Source organism: Pinus tabuliformis, chromosome 3_2 (assembly GCF_031772625.1).
Source record: "Pinus tabuliformis cultivar Carrire ecotype Pingquan chromosome 3_2, CPIR1, whole genome shotgun sequence".
Taxonomy (NCBI): domain Eukaryota; kingdom Viridiplantae; phylum Streptophyta; class Pinopsida; order Pinales; family Pinaceae; genus Pinus; species Pinus tabuliformis.
In genome coordinates this window covers 39,949,981-39,968,572 of record NC_142302.1, presented here as the reverse complement: position 1 = coordinate 39,968,572, position 18,592 = coordinate 39,949,981, and the positions used below count along the sequence as shown (strand labels likewise).

The 18,592-nt window shown below is 33.0% G+C and overlaps 1 protein-coding gene across 1 annotated transcript; it reads left to right on the top strand.

Annotated features, from left to right (window-relative positions):
- The first annotated feature begins 394 nt into the window (after nt 1–394).
- Nucleotides 395–1,769, top strand: LOC149179716 (uncharacterized). The gene has a single exon (XM_089418043.1). The coding sequence runs from the start codon at nt 542–544 to the stop codon at nt 1,628–1,630; it is 1,089 nt and encodes a 362-aa protein (XP_089274169.1). The 5' UTR covers nt 395–541; the 3' UTR covers nt 1,631–1,769.
- Nucleotides 1,770–18,592: the final 16,823 nt, after the last annotated feature.

Genomic DNA, 18,592 nt, shown 5'->3' with positions numbered 1-18,592 from the left:
AAAATTTCTAAACTTCAATCATAATGAAAGTTTAATTCTTATTTTTATAATTATAATTTACTCATTTTATATTTAAGAGATTTTTATTAAATTTATCTAAAATTCGATGAGAATTTGTTAAAATCATAAATATACTTGGTAAACTATGTACCATTTGAATGCCAATTTTTTTAACAAATATTAAATAAAAAAAAACACAATATAATTTAAAATTATTTCATCAAATTCTAATCAAAACTTCAACTCGGGATAAACCTCATAATAAACCTGTGATTATAAATGAAATTTATGAAAAAATCCATTTGCTAGATGGTATTCCCCAAACTATTAATATATTGCCAGAAATATCTACACCAGTCTCTAATTCTTCCCACTAATCTCGAGTAAAGGGACATTATTTCAACTTACCAATGATGTAAAAATCTGTCTATTCATTTTATATTTATAAGAATTGGCAGCGGAAGACAGATCTTCAGGAAAACGGTTGATAAAAGTATACGAGGAAAAGCCACTGCGAGTAGGCTTTACCAATCCAACAATTATGGCTGAACTGAGGGGAGAAGTTGCGGGTTCGGTTCACAGAAGGCTCCTGAGTATAGGAAGCCATGAATTGGAAAATTTGGATCAAAATTTGGCCTCTGAATGTCGCATACAATTAGAAAGAATTCGAGCAATGTTGAAATCCTCTCGGGAAGCCGAGAGAATAATTGGGTATGTTGACAGCCTTTCTATTGCGCAGAGAAAGCGGCTTGTTGGGCGTGTCACACTGCGTTTGTTGAGAAAAATTACTGGTTTCATGGAGGATATGGACGGAGGTGGGCTGTTCAATTCCAGTAGCTCTGATTCGGATAAAGAGCCTATATGCTCTAGACTATTACATTTTACTGGCAATGCCAGTGAAAACATCCCAAGAAGTTCAAATGTGAAAAGATATGACCATAAGGAGACAGTATCTGAATTGGGTTATGGAGTCTGGGGTGATACAGATTCTGCATTAATACTGCTCATACTGTACGAAGCTCAGGATCAGAAATGCCTTGAAGATGCTAAAAAATATGGGGTCGATCCACTTCTCTATAAGAATTTCGTTGCGGGTAAATTGCCCACAAATCATGATCTACCACTCAGATCCAGATTTAATTCAGAGTTGATTAGAGAATACCTCTGTGAAAACATTCTGAAAATGGGTTTCTGCTTGCCTGGATTAATGCCGGATGCCAACACTCAGCTAGCCAGTCTCCGCTCATATCTTGATATTATTTACAGATATCAGAGGCTTTTCAGAATGTTGTGTAATTCTGATGATAATAGCAATGTTAGTAATTACTTGAAGGAGAATCTATATCCTCCTGCATCTGCTGCAAGTATTTTGTGTCTCCCTTCAGTTGTTTATATTGGAACCAAAGATGAAGAAAAGCAGAGACTCTGTGCAGTCTGTGGGGAAGATTTTGAGGCAGGCACTGTAGCAAGCTACTTGCCTTGCTTCCATTTTTATCACTGGGACTGCATTCATCCATGGCTCAAGGCCACAAATACTTGCCCTATCTGTAGGTGCGAGCTTCCCACTGATGATGTCTGTTATGAAGTTACAAGACAAGTGAGTCTTTTGATGCAAAGACCCTTATGCTAGACCTGTGTTGTTAACACAACTCTGCTGTAAGGACAAGTGAGGCTTTTGATGCAAAGGCCCTTATGCTAGATCTGTGTTGTTAACACAACTCTGCTGTAACATTATATTGAATGTACAATCTTTACCGTGTTGCTTCTTATCTCTAACCATCCATACCTCTGGGTTATGATTAGTAGCATAGTAGATTGGAGCAGTCTAACTATCACACCTTTTATGTTCCTTGGGGAAATATAATTTTTGGTAATATAATGAATTTTTAGTGGTTTAAAACGTGTTTTGAATGTAAAAATGGATTCAACCCTCTAAAAAATTTTTTGGGGCACTTAATTTCTAAAGATTATATAACTGAATTTAACCAATCTAAGAATACTTTGCCAGATTTCAAGTAAAATTGATTGGAAAAGATGCCCAGAAAAGGGCAAAAACATCTAACAGTTAGACTATTGCTAGTAGATTGCACTTGAAATGGATTGGACTTGAGCTTCATCTTCCCTATCCATCAGATTGAGATTTAGATTGAGATTTTTTGTACTGACATATCGAACCATCAAGTGTGGTTCATCTTCAAGACTATTATTTTTGGCAATCAAATCAGTGCCATATTTTACTGAATTTCTCAATAATTATGAATGAGTATGCTTCTCTGTAAAATAAACATGTCTCATAAATGGTTACAGAATGATCTGCATCCATCATATAGCAATTTCTATTTTAATTTCCTCCTACGCTGGCATGGAATGAGAAAAGCAGTCCAGTCCTCATTTACCACTTTAAGCAAGATAATAATAATAACCAATGCTAAATTGTTTATATCTTATTTGTTAAATTCATTGCAATGGAGCAAAGTATGCTGCAAAGATGCAATTGGGTTTGATAAACTACTGCATGTTGGCAACCGAATTTCTTTAGAAACCACTTTGCCTTCTCCAACTTTACAACACACATAATTTATTGAAGTCTCAGTTGATATGCCATCATCTCAATGACTGGACATTATGATATTTAATAATATATCTTTGGTTTAGGCAAAGCAATGTGCATAGCATTTTCTCAGATATATCAGTTAAGATAGAGATGGCACTGGAGTAGAATTAGAGGTGGACTTCAGGATCTTTTTTGGTTAGTTGTCCTTGAGACGGCAACATGTCTGATGGAGTGTTGAGATGTTCACTGAAGTTTGATTCCATCTCTGGTAATGTAGAGAAGGAAGGTCTGAAATGGGGCAATCCATGTGATCAATACACCTGTAACAGTGGGCCTAAAAAGGATGTTCAGTACATAAAGTACCATATGTGCATCCCATGTGAACAATATCATGAGGTTCTAAACTGGATGGTGCTCTTTCAGATGTACAATAGTGTTCTGCTTTCCATATCTGACACACATGGTAATTTCATTTCTTATCAATATCATATCAAGTGCTCCATGCAACGACAGTGCTTACGTCAAAATTTCCTCTGTATGAATCACAGAATTTAAGCTACCAGTAAAGATTACCGTGAAATTGACATGATTACACCTTATTGCTTATGCATACAGACATTCAACATTAAAAGGTGCAACTACTTAAAATTTGGTGACAAAAGATATAGAGAGAAGTGGAAGTAAGTTTTCATAAATAAAAGGAAAAAGCAGAATTATTTGCAAATAATTGGGTAAATATTTTTTAAAATTATGATTATTATGTTTATTTTGTTTTAATACGGAGAAGAATCAGTTTAGATTCATCTTAAATTTGATTTGATTAAGTACTGTTCATTTAGATTGGATCATTATATTGTTTGTCATTGATCTCCATGTTTTTAGAGTTTAAAATTGGAAGAATTATGTTACAAGAGTGAATTAGGTTACAAGAGCAATTTTATAGGTGGGATCCAATTCGGAAAATTGGGGTCTAAAATATTCTGGGTCATTTTGAGGTCTTAAATCGCTGTTTTTGGGAGTAAAACTTCTTCACTTAAATGCTACATACAGTGACACTATTGTAACACTCAAAGACCTTTCTAATGGTACAAGAATCGCATCAATTTTTCCTACTAGAAGTTGACATACCTTATTTGACTACCAGGGTTCAAGAGGATGTCATGTCAACCCTCATTACTTATGGAGACTTGGAAGAAGGCTCTAGAAGGGTCAAATTTTAAACTCTAGTTGAGAGTTCAAGGAAACAAACTTGACCCATAGTTGGCTACCTGACTATGTTATAATCAAAGGTATCTTGGTCCAAGGTAAAGCAGAACAACAAGGTGTATGAGTGAGAGAGTAATATAGCAGTTAGAGTTAGAGTTTTGTAGTAGCCTATCAGGGACAGGTCTAAGTTGATTACATAGAGGGTAAAGCAAAACAACAAGGGGTAGGAGTGAGAGACTATAATAGAGGGAGTTAGAGTTTGAGTTTTGTAGTAGTCTATCAGGGCACGGGTCTAAGTTGACTACATAGAGGGTAAAGCAGAACAACAAGGGGTAGGAGTGAGAGAGTATAATAGAGGGAGTTAGAGTTAGAGTTTTGTAGTAGCCTATCAGGGCACATGTCTAAGTTGACTAGATAGAGAGTGCTTCTCTTTTGTACTTGTTTTATTTCTATTCGAGAAAAAAGAGAGTAGTGCAATCCCCTCACCTTTCAGCGTGCGTTCCTCTGTAAACATATTTTGTGTTCATTGTGGTTGGTGTTTGATTATATTCTATTTTTCTATATTTTCTGCATTTTTATCTATTACATGCATAACCAAAACACAATAATGAATAAATCTGGAATCTAAAGAAAATTAACCATCATATTATAAACTTAAGTCTATTTTTATTAAATTTATTATATGAACACTTCAGTGGAACGTCACAACAACATCACAACAATTTACAAATCAATGGAGAAGAATTACATTTCTATGTAATTTTTTTATCATTTCATTTAAAATATTGATTTTTGATAAACCTAGATTTAAAATTGATCTAGCTCCCTTTTCTTTCAATAAATATTATCATATACATGTATGTAGTTATTTAATTTAATTTAATTTTGTGTTATTTAAGATGAAATTTATTTGTATTTTCTACTTTTTAATATAATTTTTTGTTAGTTAATTCATTACAACTTCTGCCTTATTCTAGAACATCTAACTACTCTCAAAATATATCGCAGAAAAAAATTCACTTTTTTTTTTAATATTATATATTTTTTATAATACTATAATTTCTGTATCAAGCTTATGTGATCCATAATGAATTAAGCAAGCAAAGTCTTTCCGTAGAATAATATTTTTCCATAATATAGCGGTTACTGAATAATATTTGTTTTTAATATATTAATAAATTAATATCATAATTTAAATATTATTGTTCAAATATAGCCGTTACTTGAAAGTATGTCTCTACATTGCTCTCTATTTAAGCCTTTGCCATGGTTTGCCTCTTCATATAGTCCTGATAATGAACCACACTTGTTGGTTTGAAATACATCGGCCAAAAATTTCTCTTATGTGATTTCTACCAAAAAACTTTGCTTAATACTATAATTTATTTTATTTTATTTTTATTTAATAAATTTCTATAATTTCCATTATCTATAGAATCTTTTGGTAAAACCTTTTCTTTTATACACATATGTAATTTCCTTTACTATCTAGTCTTTCATCTTTGATAAATCTTCCTATTGCCCTCTTCCTATTATAAATACATAACATCTTCTTTACTATTCATTAGATATTTCTCATCACTCTTGAGTCTTCTATATCATGTTAGTGAACCATCTCTCTAGTCTCTATTAATAGCTTTCTCTTGATAACTTTCTCTAATACATATCAATAGTAAGTCTTATAACTAAATAGCCATTTTTAAAAAACCTCTTATCATGTCATGGTTGATTATTTTGTATTTTTATAAATTCCCCTCAAATGAATTTAAATCTCCCATCATATTTTGATTACTTATTTTTGTATTTCCATATCCCTCTACTCAAATAAGATCTTATATCATCCCAAATTGATCATTTTATATTTCCATAAATTCCTCCTCAAATGAAGCATTTATTGTTTTCATAAATCCCTCCATGTCCCCTCAAATGGAATTGGTTGTAATAAATTATTGGAGAACTATGTGGCCCTTTTGTAAAGTTGAGAGCCATGTATCCCTTTTGTAAAATTTATTCTTGGACAATATGTGTCCTTTTGTAAAGTTGAAAACCATGTGTCCCCCTTGTAAAGTTTGTTCCTCTAATGCCTAAGAGTTTACCAACCATCCATCTGCATAAATGATGGTGTATATATTCACTAATTACACATAAAAAATCAATGATACAATCTCTGACCACCGACCATCATTTAATAGTGACTCCACTTGCTTATTCATGATTTGATAGTGACACCACTCCTTGTCTTATTCATTAAATGAAGACTTTAAACAAGATGGCAATGAACCGTTGTCCTCTCCGAAGTATAATTTCTACATATCTTTAATGGATCTCAAAAACACTTCTGTGCTCTTCACATGGATTTCCTCTTATTAATAATTGAGGGTTTTGTGAATGTTCTATTTCCTATCAAATAATTTATTTCTTGGATTTTCTTTCAACTAAATAATTGAGTGCTTTCCTTACACAAACACTTGAGGTATTCCACATCGTCTTCTTTTATCCTCCCTTTCTAAACTTGGGCATTTTTTCACATACTCAATATGAATGAATCCTTTCGTGGTGAAAACTATGCATATTTAGGTATTTGTATTGTCCTTATTGTTTTGGGGTCATTTAGTAATCCTAAACCATGTTCATATTCTGCGTTGACCAATCTTTCTTTCTTATTTGAGAATTTAAATTATTTTAAAAATGATGCATTTAACTTTGTCCCAACCATATATGGAAACATTAAAAAAATATTATCCAATCTAATAATTTTTTTCATAAAATTATCATTTCTCCTATGGGTTTTATTATAAAATACATTCTGCATAAGAAATATGAGTGCTTTTCATAAAATTATTATTTCTCCTCTGGGTTTTATTATAAAATACATTATGCATAAGAAATATGAGTGTTTGCTAATTAATATAACTGTGTGATTAAAAGAAAAATATAATGATTGGGATTTACAGATGGAAATTGTGAATTATATTCTGATTCACGTTCTTCAAATACAAAATAATTAAAATATAATTTTATTTTAAAATAAATTTATTTAAAAATATTTAAAATATTTTTTTATTTAAAAATAAATTTATATAGAAATATTTAAAGTTAATAGTTTTATAGTTTATTTTTGTTAAGTTGTTAAATAAATATTTAATAAATTCAGATATATTTATTATTAATATTTTGTTTAAATTAATTTAAAAAATATTATATTAAATTAAATAATTGTAACTAGAATAATGATATTATACAAAATGATTATTTAAAATTTTATTAGACAAAATAACTAAGTTTTTGGTGCAACAAAGGAGAGTATACCCGGTACTATCTCTATCATTTAATTGTAAATCTAGTTTCAAAATCTCGTGAAACATAAATACTCTATTTGCTAGACTTAATGGTTCCTAAGTATTAGCTACTAAATGATATTATTTTTAATTAAATTTAATAAGTACCTCAAAAGATAAGTAATAATTTAAATACTATAAGAACCAATTAGATTTATAATTCAGTTTACTTATTTTAATATCCCAATATAATATTTTTTAATCAATCCTTGTGAATGATAATTACTGCGGCAACAGTGAAGTAATTCTTCAAATTATAAATCAAATGTTTTGTGTTCTCACAGCTATGTTACAACATAAAATCATATACTAATTAGAGCTTTGAAAATATTGTAAAATAGAATCATATTGTTTGAATGTAATAAACAATAAACTAGAAATAGAAACCAATGTTACAACATAAATTAAATAATTAAAATAGTATTTAAATGGTAAAGAATACCATTTTGCAATGGGCGCTTCCTGGTCCATCTCTTCATTGCAGAAATGCTACAATAGTAATCTAGGTTCACTCATAGTTCTTAGAATGAAATCATATGCAAATCATTTCCTTGTATTAATTTGGAGAAAACATAGTATACAATCTTAGAATGACGTTTGGAAAAATAATCTACTAATTAATACTTCACAATGTTTACAAGCCTCCTTTTATAACATTCAAGTGATTAATTATATAGCTAAAACTACGAATTATACATGAAGTTCAAACCGCTGAATATAATGTTATAGGGAAAATATAATTTCTAAGAATCATTCCTCTATTGACATTTTGACAGTTAGTTCAATAATTTGCATATTGATCTTCAATCGTGATCCTCTATCCAATCTAATCAAATCTTTGTTGATACAATGTCACTCTTCTTCCACTAAACTCTATCGTGACTTAGACATTGACCTCGTCATTTACCATCCTCCACCACATGTTCGCTTGCTTCCTTGACCCAACCATTGAACAAATATCCTTATCCAACTCATTTGTGACCTGGTGTGAATCATGGTTTGGTATGTAGATTACTACAATGATGTAAAACATGACGCTACCATGACCTAGCTACCTAATTTATATAGTCGCTACATAATTGAAGATTATAGTAGCAACTTATTAAAAATAATTAATAATCAAATTTGCTTATTCAAAGATATAAAAATGCACAAAAATAAACAATTACCTTAAAAATTCTTCCTTGATGTAATATCCTAGAGATAGTGGGTTTGGCTAGCAAAATGGGGTGAAGATAAGATATAAAACATGGTAGAATACAAGTTTGAGGGAAAAATTATTGCAAAAAGAGCGACAATAGGGTTGAAAGTGAGGGCCCAATATCTCTCCTACATGGAAGGTTTTGCATGTCCTCATGCAACGAAATTCATAATACTTCCTCTGAAATACTTTGTTTTCTTCCTTTGTAAAATTTCAAAATTGTGTTGCACCTGAATTTTAGACATGCTCAAAAGCATTAAGTAAGATGTCTAGGCTAGAGGTTTCAGATTTATTCTTTTTTTTTTGTATGTTTAGCTATATTTAAGGCTTCCTTTTCTCATTTTTGTCTCTTGGCATTTTTTGTACCACCTTTTAGCTTACTTGGCTAATACTTTCATATTTGCTTTCAATTTTTTTTCCTTTTTGCAACTTTCAACAATAGTCTTGAGATTTTCATTTTTAGTTTTATTGTACCTATCCAATGACTCAAGCTCCTTCATTTCTTCTTTTAATTGTTTAACTTGCTTAGTTTTTGCACTTTTGATGTGGATCATACAAGGTCTATTTCCTTGCAAGAATCCTCTTCAACTAGAACATCTGCATTAAAGTCTTCAATAGGCTCTACAATTGTAAAATTATCTCCAAGGTCCACTATTACGAAAGCTTTAGGTTTTGTAGTTTTGTCTTCTTCATTGTCTCTTTTTGTGCATGTATCAAATTTTAATGGATTATTTGAAGAATACTTAATTTTGAATTGCTTCACCAAACTTTTCAGGAATATGTCATTGTCTTCTATACCTAATTCCTCAAGGGATTTTTAAATTTCAATTACTCACTTTCAATGGGCATATTCATCAACTTTCTAGTTTCCTTCACTCCTTGTTGAAGGAGCTAGTCGGGTTGACTGACTAGTCGAATACGGAAAAGGTTAGTTGGCCCAGCTGACTAGCCTCAATGTAAACCTAATTGTAATATGAAAAACATATAAAAAATGATAGATTATACATTGTGGTTAATCTGACAATTAGAATCTTGTAACTGTCTTATCAGTCTAACATATATACCTGTCGATATGAATGTAACAAATGTTTCTGATATGATACAGGATACACATATGAGACTTGGTTATCTCCCCATTATTGTGTCTTGTATCTTTGCTTGCTTTATGGATGTTTACTTGTGTGTATCTACTGGTAACAATGCACATTATAACATTGGTTCTGTTGCTAGTAGAAATAAATCGAGTCCGTAATAACATGAAAGCATAGATGTTGACCCTAGATGAGATACTGTTGCCAAGATCAATAACTATTTGAAAATTATGCATGAAGGAATCAACTGTCGACCGCAGAAGGCAAAGCTAATTTCTTCACAGAAGCACATGAGAATTTTATTGAAGGAACTCCGATAGAGATTAAAAAGTTTCTTGACAACATTACTCATGAAAAAAACTTAAAACCAAATTGATGCCCGCCTACTATTTAAACTATCAAATGACGGTCAAACGATTTTACATGAGTGGCTTGAATCCATCCTAGAATATTATTGTGAAGAACAAATATTAGAAGATTGAACATCTCTGGAGCATGTAAGAACGAAATTATACGATTACCTACATAAAGGATTCTTCTGCATGATATCAAATCTATTACATAAATTCCTTCTAGGGAAGGGCACAGGCCACATCGTTGAATATTGCCCACTACTAGCAAATCTAGCTAGTACCGTCTGGAAGAAGGATCAAGTGATGTGGCAAAATTTTTTGGGTGCTTAGTGTAAAGAGACAAAAGAAGCATGGGATTATTTTTTAAGTAAATAAATATGGTCCACAAATACTCCCTCATGAACCGACACTAGTCGGTTCAGCATGGGGTAGGGGGTGGGGGGGGGGGGGGGGTAGCAGACCGTGAGGAATGAAAATGGAAATAAAAGAATCAAAGAAAAAGTTGGAGAAGTATTAGAGATGACAAAAATGGAAGAGAAGTCGTTCAACAAGAAAATAACCGACCAAATAGCGACCGACAATACAAGCAGTTGACTGACATTCAAAAATTACGAGACAACATCGACGAGAACAAATTAGAGAAGGAGAATACCAAAAGAAAATAACGAGGAATCAAGAGTGTGAGAGCGAAGATGCACGAGACTCCTCAGAAGAGTTGAGAGGCGTAGCATTGTCTGCTCAGATAGAGAATGAAGGTCTACTGATAAATCCAAGAGGACAAGTAGACCCTATGGAAATAGACAATTCTGGAACAAAAATAAGAAGTTCTCCAAGGAGATCCTTGTTGAGTCATATTTTAAGAGAATTTCTTCAGTCGAGGAATTATTCTGAAATACCTTCAGTCTGCTATACCGATGAACAAAAATGAAAATTCTATTCAGAGCCAAGTGAATAATAATAATGAGTTAGACCAAATACTTCTCCAACTATCTAACCTCATGATCATATGCCCTGCCGCAACTCGTATCTTCTGAGAAAAACAAACTCCATAATCAGTTGATGGATAGTTGCAACAGTAAATAAGTCAATTCATGTAATATATAGAAAACAAGTGTCAGACTGATGAATCCTTATATCAAATCATCATAAGAAAATAAAGTAGAGAACCAAGTTATGACGATGAAACTAACAATAATGAGCAGTTTCACTCGACTTTGTGTCAAGCGACCAAGATGGGACTAAATAATACACCCATTTATGAGGGGGACGAAGACCTGAAGAGGAATTGGTTCATTTGTGAAATGTTCTAGGTCACAAATGACATCAATGATGAAGAAAAAAATGGCACAGTTTTTCACAACATTAAGGAAACGAGCCCTGACATGGTTTATGAATTTAACAGAAAAACAAAATAAGACAAAGGATGAAATCAAGAATAGTTTCCTCACCTTCTTTAAAGTGCAATATGTTAAACATTTGGATGCAAAAAATATAAAAGAAATAAAACAAAGACCGAATGAATCTGTGCGCGAATATGATAAATGCTTCAAAGAATTATTAAGTCAGATTCCCTACACTATCGACAAAAATCTGCTAGTTCAATGGTACCTGGTTGGACTACTTCAGAAAATTCGTGGGCCACTACAAATGCGTGAAATTAAGACATGTGAAGAATCTCTTAAACTATCCCAAATAATTTAATAAGATGACAAAAACTAGTCAATCCATTAGCTAACCACCAATAAAATTAAAGATAGATTAGACCAACTGCAAAATTCTTTACTACAATTATCACTTCAAAAGAACCACTTATGGTGTAAAAATTGCCACGTCAAAGGACACACTAAAGATACATGTAAGTTCTTAGAATATTTTGACCAAGACGTTTGAGGAATACAAATTAATGTCTACCATGACATATGTCAAATTGCGTTTAACCATACTACCAAGGATTTCCAGTAAAACCTAAGAAATTCAAAACCAAAATGGTATGGAATCTGTGAAGAAAATGCACATTCCACTTAGGAATATCCATTGAATGGAAAAACCAAACCTAATTATCATGTTGTATATCATACTCAAACTACTCACCAATTATTAGAATCATCTCCATTCAATGGAAGAGGACGAGGCCGAGGAGGTTATGACAGACGATGAATTGGCTACAATGACAAAGGTTATGGTTAGGGTTGAGGACGTGGGGGATTTTATTGCTATACCTATTGGAAAGAAGGACATATTGCAACTGAATGTTCTTTTGAATGATAAAACTGGCCTACGCTTCTATAACATGTGTGGTCTAGGTGACCACTCACTGGAAGATTGTCCAAATATCATAGAAAAAGTTTTGGATAAAAGATCTGTTAATTTACTGCAAACTGTTCCAAAGCGTGAGATTCTAAAATATAAAAACCTTTGTGTAGTTACAAGGTCAGGAGCTAGAAGGGATATAAGTGACTAGACTAATCAATTGATCCAACCTATCAAGAATTCAACAAAGTATCCAAACCTGTAACAACAAAATCAAACAATGTCCCATGTAGTTGAATTCTTTACGAAAGAAAGTGAAAACCAAAAAGTATCTAACAACTTAATCTTGGAAGATTTTCTCGAGATTTTAAAGGAAGAACACTTTGTTTCCTGACTTGTTGAACTATTGAATATGTTGAAAAATTGTAACAAAAATAGAAAAAGAGGGAAAAATGTTAGACAACTTTCACATGGTAGCTAGGTAGATGATCATCACTCGCAAGTTGACCTCAAAATAAATGGATTTTTGGTTAAACAAGTAGTTGTTGGCATTATGATGCATGTGTTGTACTTGATGGCAACCCACTTGTAGCGGGAAAAGTATATGGCAACTAGATGAATCTACAAGACAAATCAAATGTGATATAATTATGGAACAAAGATGAATCTACAGGTTAGAGGTGAAAGAATGATGGAACATAATAATGGTCAAAGGATGTGACAAAATGCATGGCAGTTGTGTTTACAGATGTGACAAAATGCAGGGTAGTTCAAAGGAATCAGTTCAGAAGTAATAAATAATGGAAAATTACATTATGACAAGTAGATTAAGAGGTAACAGAGTAATGGTACAAAAGAACATGATGATGGAACAAAGGACTACATATCAGAATCAAGCGATTGAGGAAAAATAATTTTTTTAGGTATGTTAAGTTGTATATGCAGGTTCACTATACAAAAAGAGCGTATATAAGCAGGTTCACTGTACAAAAGGAGCGTATACGTATGCACACAATTTCACAAGAGGAAAAGTGCATATGGGATGGAAAATTAAGGAAATTAAGGTGAAAAAATACCAAGGGTCCATACCATGGTATTAACCCACAAGCTATGAAGTTTTAAGTTAGTATTTGTAGATCTATACGCTGGTTCGCTTTGGTAAAGGTGCTTATACACTCCCATTTGGCACTTCCAAGTAGCGTATGTAGAAGAAAAGCTTGATGTTCAGGAATGAATGATCTATCTGATCAATGCTTCTATTTTATTACTGTTTGTCAATGATGACTTCATTAGATCTGAAAGTAAAATTGATTGTATAAGGAGATTGAGTCTAGTTAATTGATTGATTGAGTAAGAAGGGTGATCCTTGCTACTATCTGTTTAGAACTCTGTAAATTGACAGTAGATCTTCAAAATTTCACTGATTGGTACAATTTTTGGTTTAGAGGTTTATGATTCAATATCTTTAGAGGTATACGCATGTTGGGCTAAAGGAAGTAGTGTATACATGTAGGTTGGCTTCATTGAAGTAGTGTATGCATTTTGACATATGATTTTTGAAGTTGCAGTTCGTTCTGGTTGTTGATGCATTGTTCTGAGTTCAGATATGTGTACTAGTTACAATGATATGTCTGTTCCAGTTGATTGGTTGAATTTTTTATTAAGTGTCAGTTGATTCAGTTTTCAGTGATTGATTGGTTCATAAATTGATGATTGGGTGATTCAGTTATGTCAGAGGTGATTGATTGATTCAGTTATGGTTGATTCAGGTATTGATGATTGGGTTTTAGTTATATCAGAGATTGGTGATTGGGTTTCGGCGATTGGTTGATGCAAATGTATTTGTTGGATGTATTGCAGTGGTGATTGATTTCGAGCTTCAATGTTATTGATGGGTCCAGTTTGAAAATTTGATGAAATGTGGCCTTCATATTATGTTATTGTGTACCAGGAGTATCTAGTATGAAAATTTATGAAACGTGGTCCCTGGAGGATACTAAGGGTTGGAGCCTTCAGTGAGGAAGTCGAAGCTTCCTGCTAGTAGTGGATGGTGATTTGATCAGGGGGTTGGAGCTCCCTTCTAGTAGCAACTGGAGAACGAGTGAAGGTTGGAGCCTTCTATAGGCCGACGCCTACGTACTGGTAAACATATCGGCTAGTACAAGAGCTAGGGGGTTGTAGATCCCTTCCAATAGAAGATGGAGAAGAAGAGAAGGTTGTAGCCTTCTGCAAGTGGGTGCCTATGTACAGGTATGATTCTGAACCAGTATAATATTGTAAACAGATTATTCTTTATATTAAAAAGAAGACATAGACAAAAAAAGCAAGTGGTTTTTCTCCTGCATTGGGTTTCCACCTTAAATCTTAAGGCTCATGTGTGTTGTTTATGTATGATGGTTTATTCTGTTATTATTGCACATGGTTATTGTTTAATAAAGTACTAATGCATTGATTAAAGATCAACATATGATGAATTAATTGAATCATAATTTCACTGGATATACGTTGGTTGCCTTAAGAACAATTACGTACACATGCGAGTCCCCTTCACTAAAGTAGCGTATATAAATTTGAGTATGAAATGGAAAAGTTATTTATTTGTAAATACTAATTCACCCCCCCTCTCAGTATTATTCCCAATAGTAGTTTTCAATTTCAGATCTCAAGTAAATATCCTGCCAAGGGGCACATGGATCAACATCGGCCGACCAAGTCTACATAGAACAACCAAGTACCTTAAATTGTCCGACCAAAGGTTCATTGAACCAATCGACACATTACGACAAGTTCAAAGGTCGATAATGGGTATCCCGATGATAGTCGACTTTGAAGTCATTGAATTAGTTGATGACATTCCCACGTATCCAACATTAGTCAGTTGTCCCTGGGGACGAAAAATGAAGGAAATTATATCACTATAAAAATATAGAATCAAATTAAAAGGAAACAAAAAAAAATTATCATTCCTTTGGATGCTTGTGAAGGCCAACCTTGAGTAGAGTCTAATGATGAAGAAGTTGTAATTATGAAAGTGTACCAAGTATTACATGATGGGCATGATAATGTGGAACAAAATGCTTCGAGTGAAACCTTAACCAGATCTCCTCTCTCAATAGGTCAGAACTTAGATACTGAACTGTACAAATGGTAAATAAAAGATTATGAATCAAAGGCAAGGGAGTGTTGGTCAATACAAGATATTCCAACATCCAGAATCTAACCTTGATATTCCATCAAGGCCATTCCATTTATATGAGAAAAGAATTGTCGAAGATCACCTTATTTACTTCTAACTGATCTAACATCTGGCTCCAGTCCTCACACTCATTTTAAATAAAGAGCATCCTCTGTTAACCATGTGGAATAGGTAACAAAATCAATTAGAGAGAAAAGATGAATGTTTTTCCTAGTACAAACTTTTACTAGTCAAACAACGAGATGGTGGGATACACACTCATCTTAACTTCACACTTGGACAATTGCAACTTCCTATTTTATTAAGAGATTTGGGGGAAAAAATTGTCCACAAAAGAAAAAATACCAATATTAAGTGCTGGGTAGGGCCCTATCCAGCACATCAAAATATGTGAGTTTGAATGGCGAAGAATCAGATACAAGGATGAACGTGCCTTGCCACATATGTTCCCAAACATACTAGCCAATCTTCCAAACAAATGGTACAAATTAGAAGAAGTGAATGGCCAATCCCTCCAATGGAAGGAGTTAAAAGAAAACTTCATTAAATACTTCGAGTTCCAACTAGAGGAAACATAACTGAAAGATGCAATCCAAAAAATCAAAGAGTTCATACTATAAAAGCCAATCGATCTCCAGAACTGAAAAAAAAAAAAAAATTTAAATTGTAATTATATAACTTCTATTACAAAACATAGGATGGCTAGGTGGTTATAAATGAAAGAAACATCTATTTTTGGCCAAAGTTTTACTTTGAATAAGAATCATCCTCATAACCATAAGAAAATTCACTCTGTATACAAAGTCAAAAAGCAAGATATAGATAAAACAGACAATCCAGAATTCCCACCAGCATACCTGGAAGTAAAAGGCAAGGAACAACGACTTGAAAAATCTAAGGCACCCAATTGGATGGACCCATAAATTAAGATAAAATAAGTTGATATATCAAATGACAACTGCCCAAAAGTTGCCTGACTAGGGGATTATTTGCTCAAAAGAATACCAAGATGTATTTTCTCGAGATTACAAATATTTTAAAGGATTAGTTAAAGAAATGGGATAAATGAATATTAATCTAATCCCAGGAGCCAAGGCAATAAACAAGAGACTGTATAAATTAGCTCACAAATATAAGCCTATTTTACAAAAATAATTTGAAGTAATGCTTGTTGTCAACATTATATACCCACTAGAAACGTTAGAATGGGCAAGCCCCATGGTCGTCCAACATAAAGAATGACTCGACAAGCCTTCGCATATGTGTTGATTATTGGATTAAATAAACTAATAGTTACTGACCCATTTCCAACCCCTTTTGCCAATGAAATCATCAACAAAGTAGTAGGGAATGAATGTTATTCCTTTATGTATGAATTTTTAGGGTACAACTAAGTACCCATAGCCTAAGAAGACAGAGAGAAAACAACATTTGTTACAGAACGAAGCTCATTCACATATAGAGTAATGTCAATTAGTTTAAAGAATGCACTAGCTATATTCTCAATAATTCTCGTTAAAGCATTCCAAGAATACATTTATAAGACTATGGTTGTTTATTTTGATGACTGTATAATCTATACACTACTAAAGGACCATATTCAGTGGTTAAGGCTAATGCTCGAATGGTGTCAAAAGATACAGTTATCCCTTAACATAAAGGAATGTATTTTTTCAACTCCCATTGGAATACTATTGGGTGATGTCATCTCTAAAGAAGGAATTAAAGTAGACATGGAAAAAATAAAGGTAATCTTATATTTGAAGCCCCTAATTAACCAAAAGAAAATTAAATTTTTTCTCGGAGATACAAGATATTATAGAATATTTATTAGACGCTAACTTGACATAACATTACCATTTGATGAACTTTTGAAAAAAGATATCTCTTTTATGTGGTCTGATGAATGTGATGAACCGTTTTAGTTATTAAAGAAGAAATTGGTCAAAGCTCCAATCCTTAAATTCCCAAACTGGTCTAAGAAGTTTCATGTTCACTTTGATGCATCAAATATAGCAGTCGGGGCAATCTTAGCATAACCCAATGAAGAAATAATAAATCACCTGAATGCTTACTATAGTCGTAAATTAAACAAAGAAGAAATAAATTACTAAAGGAAAGAGTGAGAAGCATTAGCAATGATGTTCACTCTACAGAAATTCAGGCACTACCTTTGGGAAAATCCTTTCATATTACACACAGACCATCAAGCCCTTAAATACCTTTTCAATAAACCTGTGCATCAAGGGTGGATTTTCCGATGGCTATTACTATTTCAAGAATTTCAATATGAAATTATTGTTCAATCAGGAAAAAAAAATGTCGGCTCTGACCATTTATCACGTCTAGAATCACAGGGCGAGCTAATAGAGATTGACGATGATCTTGTTGATGCACACTTATTCCAAATTGAAGCAGTTCCTGCCGAACTTGCTAAGATAGCAGAGTTTCTCCACACTGGTAAAACATCGAAAGGAATAAACGAAAAAAAGAAGAAGATCTTAGTAATTAAAGAAGCACCATACACATTAATAAATGACCAACTCTATAAGTTAGGAATTGATGAAGTACTTTTGAGGTGTGTTCTCGAACATGAAGGAGAAGCTATCATTAACGAAGCACAAAAAGGAGGATCTAGATGACACTTCCAAGGAGACACAACTTCCCAAAAAATAATGCAAGAAAGATTGTGGTGGCCAACTATATTTTGTGATTATCGCCAACAAGTCCAAAAATGTGACATATGCCAGAGGATAGGCCGACCCCTTCTGAAACATCAAATTTCATTGCATTCTATAATTCCATCCTTACCATTCAAAATATGGGGGATGAACTTTATTAGACCATTTCCTAAGAGAGCAAAGCAAACAGGTGTGAAGTACATTATCATTGCGGTTGAATATGTAACAAAATGGGCAGAAGTAGAACTGGTAGTATCATGCACCAAAGAATTTGCAGCTAAATTTATATATAAAAATATAGTGACATGTTTTGGTTGTCCTCTTTTCCTTATTAGAAATAGAGGGCACACTTTGTTAATAGTATAATTTAATTACATACAAAAAATTTCATGATCGAACACAGAAAAGCTACTGCATATCATCCCTAGGCAAATGGTGCAGTTGAATATTTCAATAAGGCTTTGCATAAAGGATTATTGAAAATATGCAACATAGATAAGCTAGACTAAGAAGATAAAATTACAACAACCTTATGGGCTTATTGCACAACTTATAGGCAAGTGACGGGGTCGATGCCGTTCAAAATTATTTTTGGACAAGAAGCAGTCGTGTCATTTCACTCTTCAAAAAATGCACAAGTTGTTTCGACCATACTCAAGTTTAATACCAAACTACAAGCACAATGATTCTGACAACTACATCAACTGGAGGAAGACCGACTA